Source organism: Pithys albifrons, chromosome 2 (genome assembly GCF_047495875.1).
Source record: "Pithys albifrons albifrons isolate INPA30051 chromosome 2, PitAlb_v1, whole genome shotgun sequence".
Lineage (NCBI taxonomy): Eukaryota > Metazoa > Chordata > Aves > Passeriformes > Thamnophilidae > Pithys > Pithys albifrons.
The window spans coordinates 45,992,378-46,014,593 of record NC_092459.1 but is presented as its reverse complement, the minus strand read 5'-3'; the positions used below and the strand labels follow the sequence as shown (position 1 = coordinate 46,014,593).

Genomic DNA, 22,216 nt, shown 5'->3' with positions numbered 1-22,216 from the left:
GTAACCAGATAGCTACATGGACACTGTGTTCTAGGCAGTGCTGTGAAGGGCACTGAACTCCATCATGTTCCCAGGCTTTGTCCTACAAATACTCAAGTTCATTAGTGTTGTCACAAGGGTGAATTGTTGTTGTTCTCTATTACTCTTTTTCTAATTTTTTTTTGGTGCAGTTTTTTGTTTAAGAAAATGTGCACTTTAATTATTATTTAATTATTGTATTGTGCAATTAATTTAAGACAGTATATACTGTCATGATAATACCTGTATGAACTGATGTGATAGTCACAGTAGTAACTTCACAGTGATTGCCGTCTTTCAAACCAGTTCCTTCATGTGGATAATTAATTCTGAAGTTGGTATTTATGTTAAATTATCTGTGAATTCAAGAGAGACCATCACAGAAAGTTTTAAAATTTGAAAATACAGCATGGTTCAAACTATTGTTTTATTCTTATTATTCAAATCATTCTTTTTTCTTATGGTCTTGGACAAGTTGTTTCTAGTTTCAATTGACTTGTTTGTAAAGTAGTTTCTTATATGATGGGAGGTCTCTGAAGTACAATTGCAGTAGTTTAAACAGTTTAGCTCCTTTTAAATATTGTAATTATTCTAAATCTTTTGAACTGCATTCTTCTAAAGTGAATTTGATACTTTGTTCTTTCCGAAGTATTTGGAAAATGGCAACTGAAAGTGTTACCCAGAAGGACTAGTAGTAATATTTTCTTTTTCTGTTTTGAATACTGCAGCTGGACATAAACCCCTGAGTACAAGTTTTTGGGGCAAGAGGAGAGAACTTGCCTTTGCACTGTACAATTTAAAGTGTTACATTAACCTCGAGGATTGCAGAATTGGATGTTTATTGGTAAGGGAGAAAAGCTTAATCTCGAAGACCAAGATTTTATAATGGAGGGATGTTCTTACTAACTGCTGATATGCAATGAGGGCCCTTACATTTGGATGCTGCCTACAGCAATCTGAAATACAGCAACAGAAGTTTTCAGGAGGGCAGTACCTCTTATCAGCAGTTTAGTTTTCATAAAATGTTAATCCTTAAAATAGCAAGAGTTGTAATGCTTCTGGAACTAGAAGCAATGTCGATTTTAATGTTTAACCCTTAGTTTTGGATAAGGGAACCTCAAGTGTAGAGAAGCCCTAGTAGTGTGAATGGTACTCATTTTATCACACAAATTCTTCTCCATCAGTTTTGAAAAGCTTTAATAAAAATTGTTAGATCACAGCCTTTTAAGGTATGGAGTTTCCTTGCAGTCCTGCTTGGCTGTGTTTTTTGCTCAGAATAGTGGTCTTGGACTATGTCACTTGCTCCCTGCCCTCAGAAAAACCCCAAACAGCAGGACCTTCAAGTTTGTTGACCTGTTCACAAGCCAGTATTTCTGTGGATCAGATGAAAATGATTATGGACAAAGACCTTGCTTCTGCTTGGCTGTCCCCAGCATGGGTGTCTTTTGCCTCATACCAGAGCTGCATGGTTTTGTTGTTGTTTGGATCTGGTTTTTAAACTTAATCATGCTTGCTTTGCTCTAGTAAAACATGTATTGATATAGAATCTGTCAGAAAAGGATTTATGAAAACTTTCCTGCTGTGTAATTCTGTACGGTTGCTTGAAATGTGTTCAAAGTCCACTAGAGTTTTCCTGAATATTCAACATGAAATAGAACTATTTCCTCCTGTCTCAAGTGTTTCATAAGAGCATAGGTCTTTAGGGAGTGAACAGTATGTATACCTGTCACACACACCATTTGATATATTTTATTGAATTCTCACAAGTGAGCAAATAGGTAATAAAGTACCTATGTGATTTTTTTCTGTGGACACTTCGGTGAATAATCAGAATTGTGTGTTTCATCAGATCACATTGGCTGACTTGGTATTGAAGTTTTGAATATATTTATTTCTTAAATTATCTTGAGATTACTGTTGAATGTGAAATATTATTAGCTAAAACACCAGTTTTGCCAAGTGCTTTAATCAGCTATTATGTTTGCATAATAAGAACAGTTAACTTTGGAAAAGTATTCATATGGACTTGTACTTCTGCCAGAGCAAGTGAATAGTATTTAAAGGAGGTTGTGTTTGTGATTTCAAATCTGTTTGTAAAAAAATAAATAAATTTTGTCAGATTTGAATATTATATCTTTGGAGTTCTTTATCCTCAGCACCCATTTATTTTAGCTAAGTATTTAATTATTCCTGTTTTTGTTCACTGTTCACAAAACCCGGTGTTCTAGAGCTATCTGAGTGGCAGCTCAGTAAGTCTGCCTTCTTTTGCCTTCTTTTCCCATATGCTGTAATACTTTAAGTTGGTGGATTCCTTGGGGTTTTTTCCAGTTTTTTTTGTGGGTTTTTTTGTTTGTTTGTTTTGTTTTTTCTAAACCTCTTTTGTAATTTCTCATTTACATCTTAAAATCCTGCCTGCAGTGTGTGTGTCAAGCGACGACAGGCTCACAGTGACGGTGGCGTTAAGCAATGCTGGTGCAGGCAGTGTGTGCCGAGCTGCACACCCAGTCTCTGTAGGGACCTTCAGACTGGGAGGGGCTCAGTAACTGGATGCAATGCTTTGCATCTGTAGAACTAGTTCAAGGGTATCCACATGGGATTCTGTCCTATATCAAAATTAGTGTGGCCAGCAGGACCAGGGAAGTGATCCTTCCCCTGTACTCTGCGTTGGTGAGGCCACACGTTGAGTACTGTGTTCAGTTCTGGGCCTTTCACTTCAGGAAAGATATTGAGGGGCTGGAGTGGGTCCAGAGAAGAGCAACAAGGCTGGTGAAGGGACTGGAGCACAAGCCCTATGGGGAGAGGCTGAGGGAGCTGGGGTTGTTTAGCCTGGAGAGGAGGAGGCTCAGAGGTGACCTCATCACTGTCTAGAACTACCTGAAGGGAAGTTCTAGCCTGGTGGGGGTTGGTCTCTTCTCCCAGGCACTCAGCAATAGGACAAGGGGGCACGGGCTTAAGCTCTGCCAGGGGAAATTTAAGTTGGAGGTCAGAAAAAAATTCTTTCCAGAGAGAGTAATCAGGCATTGGAATGGGCTGCCCAGAGAGGTGGTGGATTCCCCATCCCTGGAGGTTTTTAAACTGAGATTGGCCATGGCCCTGAGTGCCATGATCTGGTAAATGGACTGGAGTTGGACCAAGGGTTGAACTTGATGATCTCGGAAGTCTTCTCCAACCCAATTGATTCTGTGATTCTGTATCAGTGGGTCCTGGGCCTGGTTAAGTAGATGTGCCAAACGGAGGATATAGCGCAGTGCTGTAGAGACTGCATTGCTTTGGGATTCCAGCTGGTAGCTGTGCATGGGATTGTTCTGTGCTGCATAATTTAAACATGACCAGAATTTAAAAGCCATGATGGGTTTTAAATGTCCAGAGCTGGTTTTCATTCTGCAGACAATGTAATTTTGTCTTGACGGTCTCAGTAAGTGATCTGAGTTATGGAGTTAATACTTTACAGTAAATTTTCTGCATAGATAGCAGAACCATGTATAAGAGGGAATGGGTAGTTATTGTGTAGTCTTTAAAATTTGGACTAATGAAACTAAAAGCAGTTGCTGTGACATAAGGTATGCTCCTATTACCTGTGAAGTTACAGGTTTCTTGGTTCTGCATCTTGAGCTGAGTTCTTGCAAAAGACTAATTCATTAACATAAAAAGCTGCTCAGCAGCAAAAAAGGAATCTGAATTATCGTGTCAGTAGATCCTGGTGAATTCTGCTTAGGAAGCAGACACATCCACTTCTGAAGTTATTCCTGAAACTCTACTTGGTGAACAGCTTTTGCAAGCTGCTAGTACAGTATTTGGCCTAATTTCAGTAACAGTAACTTTTTAGGCTTTTTTTTGCCCTTGAAAGTTTTGAGTGGTGTCCTTTCCCCTCAAGTACAAATTCAGAAGTCGTATGTTTCAAAATACTGTGATATGATGCTATTTCATTTCAACTATCAGATATAAATAAAAGTTTGTTTTTTAGAAGAGAGGGTCCAATCTTATGCTGGCTGTTAAGATTTGCATCTGAGTGCACCTGGGTGAATATTTTGGGGTAGTTGCAAGGCTTGTTATAAATTTTTAGCCTTCTCATTTCTCTGTACAAAACTATCTGTGCCGAATGAGAATGTATTTGCCAGTTCCAAAATAATTTAGATCCCCTCAAAGTGACCCATTCCTTTAGTTTCAGCTGCAGAAGGTTCTCCTGTTGCTCCAAACCGATCTGAGGCAAAAGGCTCTTCAAGCCTGTAGTCTAAATATACTGGGTCTTGCTTCCTTGGAAAACAGTGTTGTACCAAATCCCAAAACACAGTGGGACACTTTATCTGCTTGAAAATTTTCCAGATGTGGGATACGAGTGTGGAGTTTTCATGGTAGTAGACAATATCCTGGAATTTCAGGAAAAGTGTCCTCCAGAGTTTTCTGTAGATATTATCTTGGTTTTCAGAGAGAAATAGATAAAGGTTAACACAGTTTCTTTATGCAGGAGTTTTTGTTCAGGAATTATAAGATCTTCACTAAAATAAAAATTACATTTTGATACTAAAACAACTTCTGCATGAAAGCAGATCGGCTTTTCATCTTCTTGATCCAGACCAAATTAAAAAATTTTAATAAACTTGCATTGATTGGTGTAATATAAGTTAGAGCTAAACATATTCTTCTCTCTCTCTTTTTTTTTTGTGTACGTGTGTACAGAAAAGATGAAAAGGAGTATGCACTGAAGCAAATTGAAGGTACAGGGATTTCCATGTCGGCCTGTAGAGAGATTGCAGTAAGTGTGCATAAATGAAAGTATTTTATTTTCCTTAAGTAACATAAAGATTATCTAAATGTTTTCTTTACAGTATGCAAGCATGAAAATTTATTCAGATGTGAGCTTTTTTAAAATGCTTTCTGTTTTCTCTTTTAGTGGAGTGTTCTTCTCAGGTAATAGTAATGCCTCTTCCTGGTATCATTTTGTTTTGTCTCTTTTATATGTTGAGAGGGAAATAAATGTGAACTCTTAAATAAAGTCTTATTTTAAAGAGGAGTGTTTTTAAAATTGCTTGAAAAAAAGGGTTCTGAAAGATTGCAGCTACCATTAGAAGTTCCCATGCTAACAATGTGATTTATTTCAGACTAATGACAGCTTGTTCTTTAGTACTTGGGAACAGTTTGTTCTCCTCATTTCTTTTGTGTTTTGCTAAGCACAGAGAAATTTCATAGCAAAATGAAAACCAGCTTTAATTGTATTTTTATTACATGCAGTTTAGGAGAAAAAAGGGATTCAGAAATTGCACACTTCGAACGACAGTAGTGTCTATCATTTCTTCAGATTTGGTAAAAATTAAGTGTTTTTGTAGGATGGCAGAATTTGATCTTTAAATGTTTTATTTTATGGCTGAAAAGGTGCATTACTGTCAAAATGCTGGTACTGAGTAAAGTTTTGTAATGTGAGAATTTCTTGCATTGCAAAACAAGTGCACTTGCTTGATTAAATATTTACCCTGTCTTCATGCTGTCGCTGTGCTGCCGGCTGTTGAAATGTGTGTTAGGATTGTGCCTAAAGCTTTTTATAATCCAGCAGTGTTGCACTGAAGCACAACAGTCAGGTGTGCAGTGCAGCGTGAGGCATTAGAAACTCATGATATCTGTGAACTGAACAAACCACTGCATTGTCTTTAGTGTAGTGTCCATGGTAATTCTGTGTGAAGAGACTTAACAGATAAAACTGTATCCTTTTAAAGTGCTTATCACTATAAGGTCAAGGTCACTCTTGGATTTGAGAGGTGGCTGCATTGCTGTCAGTCGCTTTACACAGGATTTACCCAGTGACCTTTTCCCTGCTAATATTTCTGCCTTTGGAGTAAGAAATCTTCTTTCAACATCAGTACTAGATGATATTCTTGCCACTATAAAGTCTGTTTTGACATCAGTGAGGGTTTTTTGTTTCTTGGATTCTTGTCCGTAGTTTTAAATTGTTCTACGAGGGAGATGATGTGTGGAAAAGTCTGAAGGAAACTTTCCTATTGTCATGATAGTGTTGTGGTATGGAGTTGGTTCTATCACACCTGAACACAACAGTGTAAGGAAGTAGAGAGTGTTGAATTATTTTTTAATTTTGATGATACATTTCTATTTTGGTCTTGGTTTTGGTTTTTGTTGTTTGTTTTTTGTTGTTGTTTGTTTTTGTGTGGTTATTTTTGTTTTGTTGGGTATTTTTGTTTGTTTAAAATAGTAAAGCTTTGTACAAAGCACAGTACAGCCTTTGAATTTGGATGTAAGTTACTTGACTACTTTCAATGGTTCTTTTGGTAATTCTTCCTTGAATTTTACTTTACTCTTCTTCAGACCTTGTTGTAAAACTCTGTAACCTGAGCTAATGGAGCAAATCACCATTTGCCTCACTGAAATTTCAGGTTGGTCAAATATTAGAAATTGTGTAAAAGGTGAAGCTGAAATAGTTGAAAAAAACCCCGAAATTTTTGTCATGTAGAAACAAACTGGAATGAAATGCATTTTCCATAAAGTCAAGCAGACTTCTAATTAATGCATCAATAACTTGTCTTGTGTTTAAAGACTTAGATAAGTGACAAAGAAGGTGATGTTTACTGATTAAATAAAGGTTTTCAGCCTGGAAAGAAGCCATTTAAAAAATCTCATGAGTAGTTCTTTTGACATTCTACCCACTCCCACTTTCAAAACAACACCAAACCCAAACCCCACTTTGGAAGCTGAGAAAGTGAAAGAGGAACCAGTGTATGTGGTCTTGTGTGTGTATGTTCAGAGTATTTTAGTACTTCTGTAATCTGAAGACACTTTACAATGTGCTCAAGAAATATTTTGCTGAACTAAAAGCCATTCTGTTTTGCAATCCAAGACCATTTTGTATGTCTTATTGCATAGACACTCAGAATAAGACCTACTGGCTAACTTTTCCTAAGAGAAAAGGCTGACAGCTCCTCCCTTCTGACATTACAAATCAAGTTGATCTGTCTTTGTTTAAGACTTTGAAAACAATAAAACTTCTCTTAATACTCTTCATATGAACTTTACTTGGAAAAAAACTTATGGCAGTGAAAACATATAGGCAGTGGTTCCTGGGGCAAGGGATTGGTGCTTTAGTTTAACTGTAGAGTGATACCTGCTCAAGGAATCCATATTTCAGCCACTTATGTTGTATTGAATATGAAAATATTAGAACAGATTCTTACACGTCAAAGGCTTGTGTGTGGAGAGGTAATGGAATTTTGTATTTCTTTATTAAAAAAGCATCAGGGTAATACAGTTTTTTCTCAGATTTCTTGTCCCAAAGGCTTCACTTCCTGTGAGAGTATTATTAATTCAAGTGCTTTGCTTTTCACAATGAAGAGACTGTAGACTTTTAATTGTGGATTTTGGAGAAAACTGATTCAGCAAAAAGAAAAATAAGCTTTTTCTTAATCAGTGCTGTTCACTGAGTACTTTGTAAATATCTGGATATGTAGCCTGACCCTGAGCATGGAAGAACTTCTGCATAATTGTTAGTGGCTTAATTAGCTGATGTGATGGAGTTCAGGATTCTAAGCAAATGGAGCATGTCAAAAAGCAGGATCACAACCCTGGACTTTTAGGAAAGCAGACTTGAACCTCTTCAGGTATCTGCTTGGAAGAATTCTGTGAGGTACAACCCTGTAGAGAAAAGGGGTCCTAGAAAACTGGTTGGTATTCAAGGATCACCTTGTCCAAACTCAAGGAAGTTGCATCCCAACACGTAGGAAAGCACTCAGGGGCAACAGAAGGCCTATATGGATGAACAAGGAACTCCTTATTGAACTTGGGCGTAAGAAGGAATCAGGGATTCCTTTGGGAAGCAGGGATTGGTAACAAGAGAAGTACAGAGTTGCTGTTTGATCTTGCAAGAATAGGGGTAAGAAAAGTCAAGGCTGACATGGAGATGAGTCTGGCAAGGGACCTGAAAGGCAAGAAAAGATTCTACAAGTGCATGAATACCAAAAGGAAGACTAAGGAAAACGTGAGCCTGCTGCTGAATGGGAACAAATTGTACGGAAAAGGCCAAAGTACTCAGTAACTTTTCTGGCTCAGTCTTTGCCAGTAAGACCAGCCTTCAGAAGTCTCATGCTCTGGAGACCAGAGAGAAAGTTGAAGAAGGAAGACTTACCTTTGCTGGAGGAGATCCATGTTAGGAAGCACTCAAACTGGACATGCACAGGTCTCTGGCGCCTGATGAATTGCACCAAGTGCTGAGGTTGCTGCTTGGATTTCCTTGAGACCGCTCTCAGTTGTCTTAGAAAGATAGTGGTGAATAGAAGAGAGCACATGCCACTCCTGTTTCTGAGGAGGTTCAGAGAAACTACAAATTGGTCAGCTACATCTTAGTCACTGGGAGGGTGATGAAGAGAATCCTAGTGGAAACCATTTCCAAACACATGCAGGACAAGACAGCGATAGGGATTAGTCAGCATGGATTTTTCCAAGGGAAAGTCATCTGTAATCAACCTGTTAGTCTTGTGTTGAGATACCTGGCTTGGTGAATGAGGTGGATGCTGTAGATTGTTTATCTTGACTCTGGTAAGGTTTTGGTACTGTCTCCCATAACATTCTTGCAGACAAGCTAGCACAGCCTGTAGACAAAGGTCACTACTACTAAAGGTTTCATGTGAACCAGTGACTTGAGTTAGATCCTACATGCTCTTTTGTCAGCTCCTGGTTCTTTCCAGCTTTTTACCCACCCTTGGCGATGAGAACATCCCCTCTTCCAATGGTAAATTAACAACTCTGGCCATCTTCTCTGTAAATAGTGACATTAATTCTAAACTTCGTTGCATTTTTCTATATCGGTGTTTTTATAGCTTTTTTCTCTGTAGGGGAAAAAAATGAGACTCAGCTGTTGCAGATGTTTTAAATGGGAGTAGTAGAGTCACAGAGCCACCAGCAGCATTGCTAACCTAGTCTTTCTTAAGGAGTACCCTAAGTGCTGCAGTTTTGCCCTGTGTGAATGTTGGGTCTGGGACCTGTAACTGTTTTATTGCCACATCCTATGCCTGTGTGTGCTGGTTGTTAGTGGAGGCTGCTCCTTCTAGGAGACCTTTAAATGTTGCCAGAATGCTGTGGGACACTAGCGGGAGCATTCGCTGGCCTTTGTGTTCGTCCTTGCATTTATGAGTACAGGCTTAAATAAATTCAGACTGTAATGTTAAATGAGTTGCAGAAAGCTTATTCACACAGTTTAGCATGCACAAATTATTCTCAGGCCTTTAGTCCACTGGTGCAGTGTATGTTACAAAGTGCTAGAGAGTACAGATCTTCTGGTTTCCTCAGTTTTCTGAGGGTGGGTGATGTTTTTAGAAGCCTTACAGGTTGAATGATAGGTCTTTGTAACCTTACTGTGTTTCTCAGCTTCCTGGAGGAAGGCTCTGTCTCACTGTATTGATGTTCTTCTATACCTCCCTACTGCCTCTGGCCTTCCTTTGTGTGTGGGCAGCTCTTCTGGAGTTGTCTCCCTCTGGTTTGGGGAGGCTGTAGTAGTGTGGGGCTGTAGCTGGGCCGACTCCATCAACCAGACTTAACTCTCTCCATCTTGAAGCACTGTGTGCTTTTCCTGTGTGTTTCTCTGTGGTGCTGCTGGCAGCAGGGACGTTCAAGGGGACATTTCATGCCTTGCTGGTAGAGCTAATAAAGCTTATTTGCTTTTACACTCTGTCAGGTGCTGCATGTCATTTGCCAGCTGCTCTCACCTCTCTGATTGGAAACCACTTAGTTGAATGAGCTAAACGTGAACTTAATTTGAGACTGTGGACCAGGCTGACCACCTAACCTGTTTGATCTGTCTCTGCATCTCTTAGCAATGCTGAAAAGATCACTGTACAGAAATAATGATAAATTTTAAGTATTAATAAGATCCGAGATTTGTAAAGCCATTGGTTCTCTTGAAATGAAGTTGCATAGATTTTCATAATAGGTACAAATTGCTTTGGCTATATTGACCTTTTAGTTGACCTTGACTATCACAGCAGCTTGCAGTACTTACTGCTGAGCAGGGCAGTTTCGTGATGTAATGGGTAGCACTCTGGACTCTGAATCCCTAGGTCCTGAGTTCCAGTCTCAGTGGGACCATCCCCTGGCAGTTCAATGCCTCCCTGCCATCCCATCCCGTCACATCTCGGATGCTCAGCAGGGTCAGCCCTGGTTAGTACCGGGTGCTGTGACAGTCCCGAGGACTTCCCTGTCACTGTCCAAGCTTGCTCGGCCGTGGCAGATGGACCTCAGGACTTAAACGGTGGGGCCAGTTCTGCACACGCTGTGCCTCACCTAAAAAATCCACTGCGCAGGCTGGAAGGGCACACCCACGTGGGGAGAGCCCTGCCCAAATCTGCGTTCACCAAGTCTGGCCATAGATAACATACATACTTACTGCTGTGTAGACCTTTGTAGACTTTGGTCCTGGCTTTATTGAAGGCAAGGTTAAGTTAGAAAAGGCTTTAAAAAAGTCTCTGTCCCTGAGTACATTTACTGTAGGAGATTCCTTTTGAATGTCAGGACTTCTTTTCCTTGCCAAGACAGAATAAATGAGTAGAATAATTGGCAATGAAAAGTCTTCCCATAAATTCTCTACTACCTAATTAGAAAAGATTGTTAGAGTTGTTTGTGGAAACTTTGAAACTCCACTCCCTCTTTCAATAGCTGGAGGTAGTAAAATAAGTGAAAAAAAAATTTTTTGAAGGGATTTTTATTAGAGAGCTAAGGCATGTGTTGACTAGAAGTGTTTGTGCATTGTGATTTTCTAAGTATGAACCAGCTGAAAAAAAGTTTTTGGTTCAGCTACATGATAACTCATGTTTTGCATGCCATAGGAAGAGTAAGAGCTCTCTGCATTACATGGTCTAATCTTGTATAATCTGTGTAATTTAAATACTTTCTGTGTAAGGGAGTACTTAAATTCCTGCTTTGGTTATTCTTCAAAAGGATTCTGTGAACATTTTTAATCTTTTTTATTTTATTGTATCAGAAAGAACAGTTAACTTCATTAACTGAAATTACTACACAAGTAATAAATACATTAAATAAAATTATTTTTGTTTATTCAATTAAGTTGACTTCTTTCTTATCAGCTCATAAATACTCTATAGTGTTTATGAAGATAAAGTTTTGCAACTTGAAGTGTAATTTGTTATCAAGTAACTGTAACAGAAATGTAGCATCATCTGAAGCAACTGGTCAGCTCTATTATCTAACTACAGCAATCGACTACTCCTTCAGCAATTTAGCAACAGAAAAGAGAGCATGCAGAGGAGAAAGAAGAAGGGAAATGCTGCTTTTAGATTTCTAAATGGAGAATTAAAAACTTTATTTCTTTTCATGCAGAGGTTACTTTCCTTTTGTTGAAATTATGTCTCTGCTCTAAGTGGGAGAGCAATATTAAGAAGTCTATGGCAAGTACGTTAAAAAGAAAAAGAAAGTTTTTACCCCAGTTAAACATTGTGTGAGCTGAAGAAACTGCTCCACAAGTTTGGTACTTGGCATCAGCTAGGATAGAATCCCAATGCCCAGTGCACCTGACTAGGGGAAAATGGATGTTCAGTGCTATTTAGACTCAGTTATATTTTCACCTTGAATTTGCTGTTTGCTTCAGCTTCTGAATATTCTCAGAACAGACAAATGCAAAGCCAGCTGATGGTGCCTTCAACAGAAATGAACAAAAAGCAAAGCCAAGCCTCTTCAGGTGAAGCTGTAGGCAGCAATGCACTGAAAGTCAATAGCTGCTTTATAACTCATTTGAAGAACACAGTTGTAGATAATACAAAGAAGACTTTTTGAAATACTTACTTGCCAGACTTAAATATCTCCTGCAAGATTGCTTATGTGTATATGCAAAAATGAAAATATGTGCATACCTCTTTTAAAGCTTCACTTAGAATGTTTTGTAAATTTTGAGTTCTTTTGTGAATTTGTCATAAACTTTTATTTTTCTCTTCTGTTTCTCATTCTTTCTTTCGCATTGCTTATTTTCCCTGTGTTCCTCCATTGTGCTTTTCCTGTAGTCAAGTAAAATGAGTTTGCACATGTTTTCTGTTCATTCTGTGTGGAGTTGTAAAATTGTGTGAATGATGTATTGACTTTATATAACTGGAATGTGTCTTTCTCTAATTTAACATTACATGTGACTGTTTTTGATGCCTCCAGCTAAGAGGTGATGGCATGGGTTTTTAGGTGATGCATTCTTTTTAAGTTGGGAGTTCTGTCTTCAAATTCTGTTACTAAATTGTCCACTTAATTCAGCAACAGGGTCACATTTTCTTGTTCAGTCTTTCACAACCAATGTAGTAGCAGAAGCTCTTGTTACCCTCAACATTCCTTGCAAGTGTCAAATCAAGGTGAGCTTCAGTTCTCCTGACACCATCCCTACATGTCTGGGCAATGTTTCTAAACTTCTCCCATGTAGCTTGTCCCTGTTTGCACCCCTCTGTATAGTTGCATTTGAGCTCCGACAGTCTGCTTAGCCATGCAGGTTTCCTACTTGTATATTTTAATAGACCTGCCAGTTTTCCTGAGCTTCTTTGCTCTTTGGAGCTGGTTCCTATGGCTGCCTATCAGTTCCTTCAGTTAACTGAAGTTTTGCTCTCCTGTAGTTCCAGATCTGTGTTCTGCTTCTTGCCATCTTCACTCAGGATCTTAGAATCAAGAAGTAATAGAATGGCTTAGGTTGGAGTGGACCTTAAAGGTCATCCAGTTCTATCTTCCTCACCATGGACAGTGATGCCACCCACTAGATCGGGTTCCTTGGGACCCCATCCATCCTGGCTTTGATCACTCGGATGCACGAGGCATCTCTGGGCAAGACCTGTTGCAGTGCCTCAGCACGCTCACAGTAAACAATTTCTTCCTAACTTCTAATCTCTCCTCTTTTAGTTTAACATTGTTCCCCCTTGTCCTGGCACTATCTGCTTGTGTAGAAAGTACCTCTTCTCCTTTTCTATAAGCTCTCTTGATGTACTGGAAGGCCACAGAGAGATCTTCCTGGAGCCTTCTCTTCTCCGTGCTGAATATCTTCAAATGTACTAGTTGATGGTTGCTAACAGCCAAAGTTGCTTTAGATTGTCACATCTCCAACTATTTCTTTATTGTTTTACAACAACTGTGTCATTATGGGCCTTTCCAGTGTGTATATTAAGAAACTGTTCCTGATAGCCTCCAAAAATTAACTGAGTTCCTTGTGATTTTCTGTGTTGCCTTCCCATTGCATATCAGGGAGGTTCATGTCTCTTGCAAGAATGAGGGTTTGTGGGTTAGAAACTTCTTTGAGTTGTAGAGAAGATTTCACCCTATTTCCCATCTTTATGAGATGGTTCTGTAACGTACTCCCAACAGAATGTCATCCTTATGGGTCTCTGGTGTTCCTCATCTCCAAGCTGCCTGAGACTTCTTGGTGCCCCTAGAGCCTGTGAGTCAGAAATGAAATGCTATTAGTAGTGCCTAAACAGGATAAAGTAATACAGAAGAGATGACTGGATTGAAAGTGAAACATCAGTGGGAAAAAAAAGTAAGAATTTGATCAAATGTTGGTTTTTTCTATGTTACCTGGCACTGTTTTCATCCCTGAATATGGTTAATTGGATAGTGGTTTTAGTCTGCAGTTACATTTTACTCTGCAAGTTTTTGTGTGGAAGTTTTAATCAGCCTTGTTATTAAGGCAAAATATTATCTTACCTTCTACTAAAACTTTATTCACTTAATTGAATTCATTATGTTAACAGTTTGGTATTTTCTTGTGAACATCTGTGTCCTGTTCTGTGGTTAAGCTGAAAAGTAGCTCAGTTTAAATACAGTTTCTGCAGTATCTTACTGAGATGTTTTCTTCTCTCTATGATGACTTGAGATGTTAGTGTTTGGGGGCTTTAAGGTACAGAGGGGTTTTCCTGTTTCCAAACTGTAGTTAATGGTGCAGTAGTCACTTAGTAGATAGCCTGGTGTCTGTCATTCTGTGATGCATCTTGTCCACAGGCTTACAGCTGCATTTTGATAGGAAGGGGTGAGCACCATAGTCTTGTTCTTGGCTCCATTTGGCCATCTGATTGGCAAAATGCTTCTGGCTTGTAGAAAGAGTGTCATGCTCATCCTTCCTATGTCACTAGCAGTGTCAGGGTGCTTCCTGAGACCTGTTGCCTGTGTGGGTGTGAGTACATGCCACGAGCGTTACTTGACCTTGAGCCTTTTCATATGCAGCCATCTGAGCGTGCTGAAGTTAGTGTAGTTCAGACAGGCTGTATTTTTGGGAAAAGCTATTAGTTTTTTTGAATGCATGAACAGCATATTGAAGAAAGCAGTCAGTAGAATAATATTGATTGGAGATAGTTATGAAATGGGAGAGATCTGCCAGTTCTTGAAGACATTTGAGAAAGTCTCTGCCTTTTCTTTCTGTGCTAATGAACTTATTCCATCCCATGGCCCCTGCAGAGTTTATTTCTCAACTGTCATTGTCCTTCCATATTTTCACTTGCTTATTAGATTACTTTAATTTTTTACCTCGGTTGCCTTTTGTAGTATTTCCCGTGCTTTTCATTATCTCCAGTTGCCTTTAACATTTGCAAGCAATATAGTGATTTCCTGTCTGCTAGCCGTGTTTTGGATTCATTTTGGTTTGATTTCTCTTAAGTTTCTACCCCAAGAAAGCTTCTTGTTACTGCAGTTAATGATCTCTGACAAAATGCCAAGGTTTGTTCAGTATCTCATTTACCTTAGTATCTTTGCACTTCAGACTAATAATTATTTCTTCTTTTTTGATATGTTGTATTTGTTATGTATTAATGATTTTGTTCTTGCCTAGGTTTTCTTTAGTCCTTTTTTTGAGGATGGGTGATCCTTGCAGCTTTACATTCTGTCTCTAGGTATTTATTATACTTGTGGCCTAAAAAAATACTGTTACTAAATTGTCTTTTGTAATGTTTCACATCTGAATTTCACTGAACTTTGCTCAAAGCCTTGCAGTCAAAATAAGTAATTCTGCTGTGTTTTTACATTTTAATCATTTTCAGCTATCTCCATTGTTCAGCTTTTCAGTCTGAGGCCAGATGGATTATTTAATTTTTGCTTCTTTTGGGCATCTCAAGTACAAACCATTTTCTAGCTTTTATTTATCATCTTCAGTACTTTTGGAACTCATGGGTTTTTAACAGATGGGTCTGGAAAACAGGTCTGTAGTCCTGTCTCACTGGGGTTGTTTTCATACAATCATAGAATGGTTTGGGTTGGAAGGGACCTTAAAGATCATCTTGTACCACCCCCACCCCTGTGGACAGGGACACCTTCCACTGGACTCAAAGGCCCATCCAGCCTGGCCTTGACCACTTCCATGGATGAGGCATCCACAGCTGCTTTGGGCAGCCCTGTTCCAGTGCCTCACCGCCCTCTGAATGAAGGCTTCATTCAGCCTGACCTTGAACATCCAGGGCACCCACATCTGCTCTGTGCAAAATGTTCCAGTGCCTCACCACACTCATAGCGAAGAATTTCTTGCTAATATCTAATGTAAACCCACCCTCTTTCAGTATAATGCCACTCCCCCTTGTCCTGCCACTGCATGCCTCTCTGCAATGTTAATGATTCTATGATTTCAGCTTCTGTGTTCATTAGTCCTTCATCACATGAACAGAGGGAGAAAAAAGTAAATCCATCCATCTTGATGAAACATGCAAAAGAATTTGTCGTCTGGTGCACTTCATTGTTTTTAGTATTTTATCAATATTTATAAAACTGTGCTGAGTTTGCTAAGGCAACAAAAGGCATCTTCAAAATTGAATCTGCTTCTCTCCAGAGTTTGGCTGGTGACTGTTTCGGCACCACATTCAAGGGGATTTCTAGATTTGTAGGACTTGGTCTCAGAATACCCATAAGGAGCATTTTCAGCTTGACAGCTTGGCAGTCAGTTGGTGGAAACTGGCTGAATACAAAGCCTCAAAGTGACTGTTGCTTGGAAGAAGGACAGTAACACAGGTGTTGATTTAACACATGCAAAATGGACTTGAGTGTGTGTGACCTAATAAATGTGGGCTTAATGTTAAAAAGTCACAGCATTTGGTTGCATGGGTGGCGATAAGGGAGCAGTGGGAAGAGCGAATATGCAGTGTGACTGAGGTTGATACTGCCCTTTTATAGTGCATGATGCTCAGAAGGATTCTGTTGTCTAGGTAACAAGGTCTGTACTTCATTTCTTAAGAAAGACAGAGCAGATGTTCCTGCAAGAAGCAACCAATTATCACCAGTGAGAATATTGGCAGTATTTAAACTAATTGCTTTGTTGTTCCATACAGCCCATTTCATATGCCATGAATAGAAAAGAAATTTTAAAGGAGGAAACTTCCTTTGATGGCTTTTCCTGAATGAGTTTTTAAAAAATATTTATTTAAAAATATTATAAAATAACACACAATGTGTCTTTTCAAACTTCCATTTATCACTGAATTTTCTTCTATATCATTCAGTCTTTGATATTTGTAGTATCTCTCTCATGATCATTGAGTCCCTTTGCTCCATCACATCTGTGCCACATCACATTAATTTACTTTTTTGGGTGGCAAAATTCAGGCACAGCAGCTCAGGTAGGTACTGTGCCATAAAACGCTGGGGCATAAGGGAAGCCATATAGGCAGGTGAACTCCCCATGTGGTGCTTAAGTGGGGACAGAATCTGTGTGTAGTGGGATAAGCAGGTGGTGACAGTGGCAAGAGAGACAGTAGAGCTGGAGGGGGGACTGCATGGAACAAGGAGTGCCTGAGCTCTCCCACTGCAGCATCATTGGCAGTGTGCCTTGTTTTTATGAAACTTTGTGCTAAAGTAACCTCATGTATAAATATCAGTGTTTCTTTTTTTCATGGATGTAACTTTGTCAGCCTGGAAGATTATTGTAGTCCTTACAGAATCGAATATGCTCCTGTCTTTTATAAAGAGATCTAGGGAGAGGTGTGTATGTAAATCCATTTTTACACCTTTGGGATAAAAGCTGATGTTGGGTATTTTAAATAAGAAGAGGGAGCACTGGGACCAGATTCTCGGGGCACTGTTTGTGAGTCCTCAGCAAAGCTAAGGCATAACATGATGCATTTTAGACAAAAGATCTGGCCCATTGCCTGAACTTTCCATGGTTCTTGCCAAATATAAAAGGCAAATATTCAACTTTTTTTTTTAGGTAGGGCATTGCAAAAACATGTTTTTTGTCTTGGCAATAATAGGATAAAGGAAGAATCCTTGACCTACTCTCTTTTTATCGGCTCTGATAAAGGACATGCTGTTTTGATTTTTATCTAACTGTGGAAAACATCATAATGAGTGGAAATGAATTGCATGTTGCACTTTTTAGATTATTTGGCTGAGTTATCCTACTGTATAGTAGTGACGTTGATTGGGGCAAAATGTATTACTGCATTCAGTTATTTCAATAATAATTGTAAAACATTTGCAGTCTGAGTAGGAAAAAATACTATTTCTGGGGGTTTTTAATCCTTTTTACCAGGCTACTTGCATGTAACTCGTAGTCTTTTACTTGTCATCCTTGCTCTGGCTCCTGGCTCACTTTCTGTGAACTGTTCTGTGTTAGTCCACTGTTATTTAATACAGATAATGCATCCAGTGCCTTAGCTGCATGTATTAGCTTGTGTTTGCATCTTCAGTCAGTAGCAATACTGCTTCAGTGTTTGTGTTCACTATCAGATATTGTCCTTTTCAAGTACTGTTGTCTCTGATTTCTGTTTCAAACCTTTTATTTGTTGTGTGTTTTCTTCTTTGTGTAGTGTCCTTCATATTCTGTTGCTTAGACTTCATTATGATATCTGGTCTGTAAGTATTTGTGACTTCTCATGTGGAACTTCACTCATTCTTGATTTTTTTCTCAATATGCTTTTTGATACTCCTTGTGTTTCCCTGTTTTATCACAGGGTCTGTCAGCAGCAATATTTACTACTTTTGCTGCTTCTTTTGTATCCTAAAATGCTTATAATAAAGTGTTACAATCAGCTTGTGCAGATTTTCCACTTGTTTTCATGAGAGTTCTCTCCATTTTTATGGTTCTTTTCACCATCTTTGACACACACTGTGAGCCCTCCTCTTCTTCTGCCATTCCTTTTTGTGCAAATCGTTCCAACGGATTTTATTCCTGAAGGTCATGCTCAAAGAGTAAAAGAATTTGACAACTACTATGTTATTTTTCCATTTTCTATCCTTGGAAGTAGAAGCTTCTTCCTTATGCCCCTTCTTTTCTCTGCACTGGTTCCTTTCCTTATGTCTCATTTTTCTTCTATCTGACCTTCTGCTCAGAACACAGCTTGCCATCGTAAGTAACCTCACTGTCATGGGTACTAATGCTTAAAAGAGGAGAGAACAAGAGGGCACTTTTGCCAGAGGTTAGGTGGGCCTCTGGTCTTTGTCCAAGGTGTCTGTGCATCTCTCCCCCATTGACATTTTCTGTATTTGCCTTTTGTTTTCTTTCTCCACCTCAGAAAGGTTACAGTAGCACTAGAAAAAGTGAAGAGAAGGGAAATCAAGAAAGCTGGTGATACAAAACTACTTCCATCGGAACAGAGTAAAAAGGACTGGGAATCTGTGGGTTGGAAAAGAGGGAAGCTGAAGGAAGATGCAGGAGGTCTAAAATCACAGACTTAACGTGGAACATGCACATAAATGAACTCTGTCATTGTGGCTGGCATTATAAATATGTTATGTGCTGCTGCTAATTGCATGTGTAATGAAATACTGGATGAGTTCTGTTGCAGGTCTTGAGTGACTTCCAATTACTCATTTCTGCATATGTGGGACAGTGTCTGTGCTCAGTTCTTAGGAAGAAACTCTAATGTGAGTGTTTGTGTTGTTTTCAGAGCTGTGTGACTTTTGCTGCCTTGGGCAAAAAGTCAGTTCACTGCCCACTTGCTTGCAGTAAAAGTTACTTTATGGAAAGGTTATATCCAGTGGAAGATAAATGGAGAATGCCACATGCTTAATAACTCTTATGGTGGTAAACATTAACCACCTACTAGTTTCTTCATCTTGTTACTGTTGTTTCAAAAGCTCTCTTAAAAAACTGGTATCATTCTAAGTCCTTTTGAGTTGCTGTAAGAGCATATTTACTGCACCATTTTTCCATTTTTGTCTCTTTGCTCACCAGATTATGTAATTTCATTAAGCCACCTTTTTAAGCCTTCCTGAACTGTGTCCCTCCTTATTCAGGCAAATGCTGATTTTGCTGCATTTGTTGCCTCATTGAGAAATTTCTCATATATAATAGAAGAACGAGGAACTAGCTGGCTTTAGATTACACACTGACTTCTTTAATCCAGTTGCAGTCTGATCCTGAGAGTATGAGAGGAATCTTGTGGTAGGCGTTTAATGACTTGGGAGACTGCCAATGAACATCTTGTTTTAGCTTGCTTTGCACATTAGATTTGTCTATTGTATGGCTAAAGGTTACAGAAAATTTGGGCAAAAAGTGAAAACCTACAGGCAAAAGGAGAACAAATATAACAGGTACTTGTGTTAATGACCACTGAGAGCATCCTAACATACTATGCTTCCAGAGTGAGATGCTGAATTTGTTGTAAATAACTGTCAACAGACCAATTATATAAATAATTTCTGAGCAAAAACTCTGAAAGAGCAATATTCTTAAATTAATCTGATCTGGAAACAGTATAAAAGAAATCTGATTTTAAAACTATGTACAGAACTTTTGCTATTTTAAGCAGACCCAAGTTAATGAAAGGAAGTTAAGAACCAAAAACAACACTCGCACTCTCTCCTCCTGTCCATACGTGTGTTTCTCATTTGGAGCGGGGTGTTAGACTTGATTTACACTTGCAACTATAGGCTTATCTATTATCTTGTTTAAGTAGAAGTAAGACATTAAAGCACATCAGTTGAAGTACATCAAATTTTAATGAATGCTGTCATTTAGAACTAAAGCAGCCTTCCTTTGATTCCCATAAGGAACAGAGGTTTAATGTGTTTAGTATGTTTTGTATTCATACTTCTGATTTGATTTAATTTTCTATTTAAAGAAGACTTGAACTATAAATTATGTATCTAAATGCCTGCAACCCAGTCTAGAGTAAGTAGAATGAGTACATACGAAGAATAATTGTTAGGGGATTTAAAAAAAATTTATTTATTCCTTTTTTCTTTTCCCCTCTCTTTAACTATGTGAAGGTAATCTTTTTTAATCCTGAAATGCTAATTATGTCACATAGTAGTATCACTGAAAACTCGACTTGATCTACAAGACCTTGTTATTCCTCTGTGAAAAGTCTGCTATTCCTGTGATTCAGGAGCATGAAAACAGTACCTAACAGAACTGTATCCTGACTGGAGGTTGCTGTTGTGTTGCTGGATCAGTCTTCACTGTTTGGGCCAGATTAGGACATAGACACCTTTCTTAATTTCTTCTCAGACTCTGGATTTAGTGGTGTCTTTATGCTGACAGGTTGATACCTGATCTAGCATACAACCACTGGATGCAAAGTTAAGCTGCCATTGATTTTTTTTTTCTGAACGGTTTTAGATCACAGGAGAGTATTGGATTAATACTGTGTATTATCAAAAGAGTGCTTTTTTAATATGCTATTGGAAATAATAAGTTGCTGTTGGACTGTTGCCTAATTATAACACTTGATTTATATTCCTGTGTATTTTTGTATTGGAGAAATAATTGCCTGCAAGTTGAGGACTTGGATGTGACAGTACTCAGCAGCAGCCAACTTGACCTTGAATAATACACCAAGTCCTTTACAAAGCAGGGATAGATTTAAGTTCTGAAGTTGTGTTTGTAACATTGAGCATGCACGCTTGAGAAGCTATATGGGCCTGAAGATACATGATGTATGGAACATCTCTTGGCTCTTTCCAGGACTGGGATACCTTCCTTCAGGTTGTAGGGAGTGTCCTAGTTCAGCAGGTGGGACCAGTTTATCACAGTGTGGGTGTGACCAAAGCTGTGTATTCCACACCCCTATTCATTTCCCGTGAACTGTTAACAATGGACCGTTTGCAGCAGCTGCCCAGGGCACACCTGACCCCTCAGGGTGTGAGCTGGGTGTGAAAGACACCTGTGAGATAAGAGCTGTGATAACTCCCTTCCAGCAAGTCATTAGCACCTCCACACCCAGCCTGAGGTCTCATGTCTGCTGATGGGCCATCAGTGATTCCAAAATACCCCATGACTCACAGGGTGAGATCACTCATTATGTTACTCCCAGCCCTGGGGGAGGTACTGGGCAGTCCCACCTGGATTTGAGGGGATATCATCTGAGGGGTTTTGGGACTTGGGAAACCACTTGTTGGATCCAGAGGAGGACCAGAACCTTGACAGGAGGAGACCACCACTCTCGACCAGACTGCGACCACCACCCATCACCAGACTGCAGCCATCATCTGCACTAACAGATTCTTCACTTCCTTTTGCTTTGGACTCAGGGGAACCACATGGGGTTCAGCACAGGGGCTAACAAACCCCTTTGTGTTTGTGCCCCAGGGTGCTGGGTTATATGTCTGGGTTTTGTGGGTTAAAACGAATTTCTCTTTGTGCCATTGCATTTATTATAATATTGTTATTAAATTGTAACTCTGACTTATAATCTCTTTTGTGTTGGGTTCATTTCTCCCACTGGTTTGTCTTTGAACCAGCACAGGGAGTCACCTCTATTTACTTAGGATATTGTGAAGTGCTTGAGCTGTGTCTCTTCAGGCACTGTGCCCATTGTGCAGGCAACTGGAGAGGACTCAGGCCAGGTTTGCAACTTGGTGGGAGTGCTTTGGTTATTGAGCCATCAGAGTGAGGGTTGATGCTGGCAGTGTCCCAGCAGATTTGTTACAGACCCAAATCTGTTACATATTGTCTGAGAGAACCCCTCACTGCTTGAATTTCATAGGCGATTTTGGCAGACATTTTGCATCTTGGGTACAAGTGTTGGAGTGGCTCAGCGTAGTCACGCTCTGTGTCATATAAAAGCAAATGCAGGAAGTTTTCATATCATAGGGTAAAGAACTTTAGAATCAAAAACAGAGGTACAGAATTGCACTTTCCTGAGTCCAGTAGACTTATTTACCAAGTTGGAAGACTGGTTGGTCATTATAGAATCATAGAATTGATTGGGTTGGAAAAGACCTCCGATATCATCAAGTCCAACCCCTTGGTCCAACTCCAGTCCATTTACCAGATCATGGCACTCAGTGCCACGTCCAATCTCAGTTTGAAAACCTC

At 39.3% G+C, this 22,216-nt stretch overlaps 1 protein-coding gene across 1 annotated transcript in view; it reads left to right on the top strand.

The window, feature by feature from the left end:
- Positions 1 to 22,216, top strand: part of CDK19 (cyclin dependent kinase 19) — a 127,858-nt gene that overhangs the window by 16,245 nt on the left and 89,397 nt on the right. Inside the window, exon 2 of the mRNA XM_071548908.1 lies at positions 4,696 to 4,771. Coding sequence (XP_071405009.1) covers positions 4,696 to 4,771 — 76 coding nt within the window. The remainder of the gene's footprint in view (positions 1 to 4,695; positions 4,772 to 22,216) is intronic.